Source organism: Agrilus planipennis, unplaced genomic scaffold, assembly GCF_000699045.2.
Source record: "Agrilus planipennis isolate EAB-ADULT unplaced genomic scaffold, Apla_2.0 scaffold361, whole genome shotgun sequence".
Lineage (NCBI taxonomy): Eukaryota > Metazoa > Arthropoda > Insecta > Coleoptera > Buprestidae > Agrilus > Agrilus planipennis.
Genome location: NW_020439657.1, coordinates 1804 through 8215, shown reverse-complemented (window position 1 = coordinate 8215; position 6412 = coordinate 1804). Strand labels below are relative to the sequence as shown.

At 32.2% G+C, this 6412-nt stretch overlaps 1 protein-coding gene across 1 annotated transcript in view; it reads right to left on the bottom strand.

Moving 5' to 3' along the window:
- LOC108742742 (sodium channel protein 60E) overlaps window positions 1–3850 on the bottom strand; it is a gene marked incomplete at its 5' end in the record, with an annotated part of 21234 nt that extends 17384 nt beyond the window's left edge. Inside the window, 2 exon segments of the mRNA XM_025979408.1 lie at window positions 3173–3215; window positions 3617–3850. Coding sequence (XP_025835193.1) covers window positions 3173–3215; window positions 3617–3850 — 277 coding nt within the window.
- Window positions 3851–6412: the final 2562 nt, after the last annotated feature.

Below are 6412 nucleotides of genomic sequence, written 5' to 3'. Positions count from 1 at the left end.
TGGAAGTCAATAAAAAATAGGCGAGATAGGTTGGTAGGACACCTTCTCAGGCATGAAGGTCTAGTCAGAGACATATTAGAGGCAGAAACAGGAGTTAGGAGGGGTAGAGGTAGACCTCGATTAGATTACTGTTCGCAAATAGTTAAGGATGTGGACTGTTCTAGTTTTAGGGAAATGCGAAGTTTAGCTCAGGATAGAAAAGAGTGGAGGTACGTGTCCAACCAGTCTTAGGACTGACGACCTTATGATGATGAAATGTTTATCCGAACTGCTCAGATAACTAATACAATTTATTAACAAATTTTCGACGTTTCGATGTTTTTTTTTGACTTTTTGAGAGGTATTTGTTAAGTTAAATATTTTTGGTTGCAACATTAACATTCTCCATTCTAAAAAAGCAGCACTATATTTATATTTAAATTTTTTCTTTTATTGGCACATATGTTTGATAAAAACGCAATACAGAACACACATATTACAAACAAAAAGAATTAATTGATGTAATTAATTTAATTTTATTGTTATACAAACCAAAAAGTTGACGGAAATGTATTTCAAATTGCAAAAAAATGCTAAGCTATTATTGGGTAAAGGATGTATAGATAAGGACATACGTCAAGGAGAACCTCGAATAGGCTTATTAAAAAATTGCGAATGGAGTCAGGATATTCATTTATAAGTATAAAACACGTATTTGACGTTAACGTAATACTGACTGGTAATATTTTAACATCAATCGTCAATAGAACATTTGGTTCTAATTGTCCGCTCAATTGCACAAAAGCGAATAATGTTACATTCTGTTGGTGCATGAAACGCAGTAGGCCATTACATTTAATACATACGTATATGTTTGTATATTACAGGTACATGTATTTAGGTATAAGTTTGCTGTACATGATATTTGTGGTTTAACAGAAACGGAATAATTTTCGTGTGATAAAACAAATGGTGTTCTATCTACCTGTTTATTAGCGGTTATATACAAAATATTAAGGATTAATTTTCCGAGAAATGCTGTTCGTTCTTGGCGTTAATTTAAAGCAATTTAACTGCAGTCATTACCGTTTACCGCATTCAACAAAACTAATTTATTAACGTCTGTTTAGATATTATATATCTCCTTTGACTTTATTCCTATTAAGTATTCAGTATTTATTCAATCGACGCAAACCCAAAGAAATGGAAAAGTAATAACACTCTACTGTATAATTTTGTATATGTACGTGTAAGAAGTCAGATATTTTATAATAGAAAAAGCGATAGTAATAAGTGGGATAATTCAGAAAAAAATAATTCGTAAAATAAAGTAAAATTATTTAAATATCTACGCATTTATGATGATGTGAAACTGTCACAGCAAAATAACTTGAAATAGTTAAATGGTCCTCGCTACACCCTTACGGAAACTTGCCCTTTGTCAAACTACTTCAAACTTTGGATTCTGGTAGTTCCCGATGTGCAAATCAAAAGTATTAACGAACGCTAAGTCATAAAAAATCATTTCTTTGAGATATGGTCCTTACAGTTGCATTCTTCCACAAGGACTTGCAAGTCAGAATTATACTCCAATAATCGAATTTTTGTCCTTTGTGCTTGTGTTTATGTTACTTATGTCCTAGTAATGGACCTAGCATCAACCTTCAACCGTCGACTCCGATCGACCGTCAGATTGTCGCTTGATGATTTTATTTTTCAGGAGGTACATAGCATATACACCACCCACCCTTGTAGTATTTTCAATACTAAAACTACAAAATAATCAAGTACCCGCAAAACAGTTAGATGCCAATTGCGCCTATAGATATAGGACAAAGGATATCGCAAGGTGGTGTTATGATGAAAATACTCGCGGAGAGAAAGGCTTAAAAATGAGATAGTGTTAGAAACAGTAGGAGAACAAAGGGCTCTATGGGTATCCTTATCAGAATAAGGAGAGATAGGGTGGTAGATGGTTCTAATAAAGGATGCGAAATGTTTTAGGGAAAGATTGGAATATGATTAAAGCAGGTATAAATTCAAAAGCTTGAAACAACTTTTATTAAAGAAGTTTCGACGAACGACTGGACTAAAAGGTTATTTGAATTGACCGACTGCAAATTTCCGTTCCTTTTATTATATTCTATCGGTAAAATGCTTCTGGGAAACTGTCTCGATAATGAAAAAACGTTTCTCCAGGCATGTAACGGCAATTTAAATATGTCGAACTAAAAAGCTTTCAGAAGAATAGAAAACGTTAAAAGAAAAACTGATTTCGTATTTTTTTTTTGTCTGTCTTGCTACTTTAATCGGTATCTTTTTTCTTTGATCAGGGTTTATTTATTAACACTTTAATGAAGTTTGGAAGTCAGGTAAACCTATATAAATGGGTGCACTTCAACAAGCATTGTAGTATTGGGTTGGTTCATTAATTTAAATGATTTACACAATTTAAAAATGAATGAATGAATGAAAAAAAGAACTAGGATTTTGATGTATTACAATAATTTCCCAATAACTAGGAAATTAAAAAATTGTATAGCTAAATCTGTTTAACTGGACAAGGCTATCCAATACGTGGAAAAGCCATCAAAAAGTATGAAAAACTATTTTTGTTTACTAGGTCAGCAAAGAATGTGTGATAAAAATAACACCAAATTTGTTTCCGTCACATGTGCTCAAACTTTATGAAATGAAGATATTGGAAAAAGGTAGCTTTGGAGTTTAGCCAAATACTAACCCCTAGCCCACGTAAAGGGACGTATTAAAAGTGAGTTCAACAAAATGAAGACGTGCTTGGTATACTTGAGATACAGCATCTTGAAGTAAACATACAGAAAAGTCAGTTGTTTTTGTTCGAATTAGAAATTGATATTATCCTATCTTAGACAAATATTTGCCAAATTAATCATTTGAAAGAACAAGTTTAATTACTAAATTAATTACTTATAAATATTTGTAAGTATGTCCGTACGAATAAATAGCAATGTGATTTTTTTCATTCATTTGTAATTGTTTTACGACAATTAATGTCTTTTTGTTATTTACGACACAATTTTGTTGAAAATAATGAAATACTGAAGTAATGTATTATAGTTAAAAACAAAACAATCATATCAGATATACGCCAAAAGAAGGAAATTATAGAAAAATGAAAGAAATTTTTTTTTCTAAAGTATAGGCTAACACTCACAAGCTACAAATAGGACTACATCTGCATTTCCGTAGAAAATCAACTAGAAAATTGTTAGTAAAAGTTGTTATTGTTATTACTAACGTCTTATACTTCAAATAAATAGCCAAAACGATCTGGGAAACTTTTTCATTTAATGTGCATGAGAAATGCTATAAGTATATACTACTACATGGTATTTTTATGTAATCTAATAAACAGCGAATAAAACTATTATATCCTGGTTGACATTTTTCTTGTTATTTAAGTTGAAAAATTGGTAATAAACGGTCTAAACATTTTATAGTGGCTATCGCTTGTATCCTTAAATTATAGGTTTAAACTTTATGATCCATAAATTCAACGAATTCGCAGACGCATTAAACTTAAGTATACGTTGTAGATATTTAACGATTTCTGTAATTTGAACTAATGCAAGGAGAGAACAATCACTCAATCACTTACCATATTGTATACGTTCTCCCAGTAATCTAAAGTAATTAATTGAAACGTGGTAAGCATCGACCACAAAAAATTGTCGAAACTGGTATAACCATGATTTGGATTTTCGCCGGCACAGAGACAAGTATGGGAAGGAGGACAGTGGCGTGCGCCTGTTACATTACCGCATATAAGGGGCTCGTCAGACTCGTTCTTATACAGCCAATGATTTGGATCCACTGTCCAACTGAAAACAATGAAATCATTCAATTAGTACCTTTTATTGATTCATCAGTCATTGTCAGTGGTGTTGTCGAGCCGGAACGCTCCGGAACGTCGTTCCGGTACTTCCTTTTTGGACAGGAACGCGTTCCGGAACTAAGGATGATTTCTGATAAGGAGAATTGGCTGACGTATTGAAAAAATAATTAAAAAGAATTGCTGATTTTTTTTTCTAATTTTTGACGAATTTTTATTTGTATTATTATAAACAAGGGTTTGAACCGAACCCGAACCGGAACAAAAACCGGAACGAACCGGCTTGTTTTTCCGAANTAGTTAAATAACAGTTTCATGAAATTATTTAGAGTAGGTAAACTTTTTTATTTGCTTTGTCCAACTTTGACGCAACAATTTTTATATATAAAAGCTATTGACGTATGTAGACCATGCTGTTTATTTACTAATTATTTCTTCTATCTTCTATCTAATCTATATACTCAAAATTTGCTAAGTCAAGTCAATTTATGGATTAGTAACTGAAATAAAAACTATTTTTTTGTGGGGGATACACCGACAGTTCCACGCTACTCTGGATTTTTCCCAGCCACACCCTAAAACGCTAGAGTCCTGTAGGAAGCAAGATATCCGACGTAAATACAAGAAACAGTAGTTCTTATTGTATACTCATACTTATATGTATACTGTTTACTGGTTTCTAACGTAGGTTTGAATATTTTAAACAAATTAATGAAACTTCTTCTGGCAGGTAACGACAATGAACAATAATGAATATACGTATATTGTGTTTTTGAACAAAAGCATTCTGTTCACAATGCTGCAATTACCCAGGTACTATAGCTATTGTTGGTATTGTTGTTAAGATGTTAAATTATTAAAATGGACTTTTTGCACCTTTATTTTCTCATATGGAAAGTTTCAGACCCGGTAAAATTTTTTCCGAATAATTAACAACGGTCATTGTTTACTAAATTATTTTATTACTTTTGTGGTTTTCTTGTACTATAACTCGAATGTATGAAATTCCTAAATTCGAAATCGTGAAAAAGATAAAATTTGAAATACTTACAGACAATGGGAAAAGCAAAATAATAAATAGTGTGTTGATTGTGCAATGATCTGTAATTTTCCAAAATTTCTGTCACAGTTTATTAGAAAAGAACCGAATGTGATAAACGTGTTAGAGGAGGAAGGGTGAAGAGTGAATATAGACATACAAAATGCAGTGACGTAAGAAGAGGAGGGGCGCATTTAAGGAAAAAAGAAAGCTGAAAATTCACATCACCATATATATATCATCATGATTTAAATGGAAGCATGCAGTAGCACAAAGAAAAATTATTTTTTTGAAAAGAAAGAAATTCGAATATCTTACATGAAATAGTAGGGAATAACGGATAAGATGAAATTTAATATTAAATGGGATTGTAATTATAAGATAAATTTGATTAATTGTAATCAAGAAACACGGGCTTAAATTTTAGGATATTTTCTCCAATGTTGTTCAAAAGCATAGCGAAAATATATCTATAATTTCATTTCTCACTGTCATTTAGATTATTTTGATTAAAAGGAATGAGTTTAAGACCCTAAGAATGTTTAACATCATATAAATATTATAGATTCTTGATATCAAAGAAGGTATTTAGCTGGTGCCATCATACTGAACGGTAAAGGCAGTAAGTGTTCTGTCTGAACAGTTTAACAGTGTGCTGATGAGATCCAAAGAGATAGAAGTCGAGATCTACGTTTGACAAAATGAAGCTCCAGTTACTATAAATAATTATAACTTAAAGATAAATTTGATTTATCGTAATCAAGCAACACGGGCTTAAATATTAGGATATTTCCTCCAATGTTGTTCAAAAGCATAGCGAAAATATATCTACAATTTCCTTTCAATTTTCAATGTCTATACATACTAATTAGTACGTAGATACATTAGAGGTTCAGATGAAAATCAGGTATAATAAGTAAACTAATAATTTTATATTTCATGTATCCAGCAAATTGGTAAAAACGAGACTCCAAAATGATCGTTTTCCTGACAGTTAGTAAATGCAAACGACAACATTTTTATCTGATTCGATCTAAAGCGCTGAACGTTGAACTTGCCGTTTGAGTTCCCTTTTTCCCTTGTTAGCGCCCTGTCGAAAACAGTACTTCAGCTTAGTTCATCAGGGCCCTCTATCTGTCATTGTAAACACATCAATCCACCCCGAATAAGATAAACGACACGGCTGGCACATCTAGTCGGTTCTTTCGACTATAAAAATTTAAGTAGGATTCATATCGATCGGAACAATGAATTTAGAAAAGTTCAGGCGTTTTATTTCCTATTATACAACCGTTTTGCTTTCTCTCTCTTTCTTCCTTTGGCATTCGGTGTTCTAAAGCGGTATTAATGGCAGTGGTGGTACTCTTACAGTTTAGTCGGGTAGAAATTTTGGAACAACAAAAGAATACATTTGTTATTGTCCAAAGCATAATAAGAAAGTTTTTCGTTTCAAGTCCGTGCAGTAAAATTTCATTTCAATGCTTATTCATCGCAGTACGAAGAAAAGCCGAGGGATATTTCGT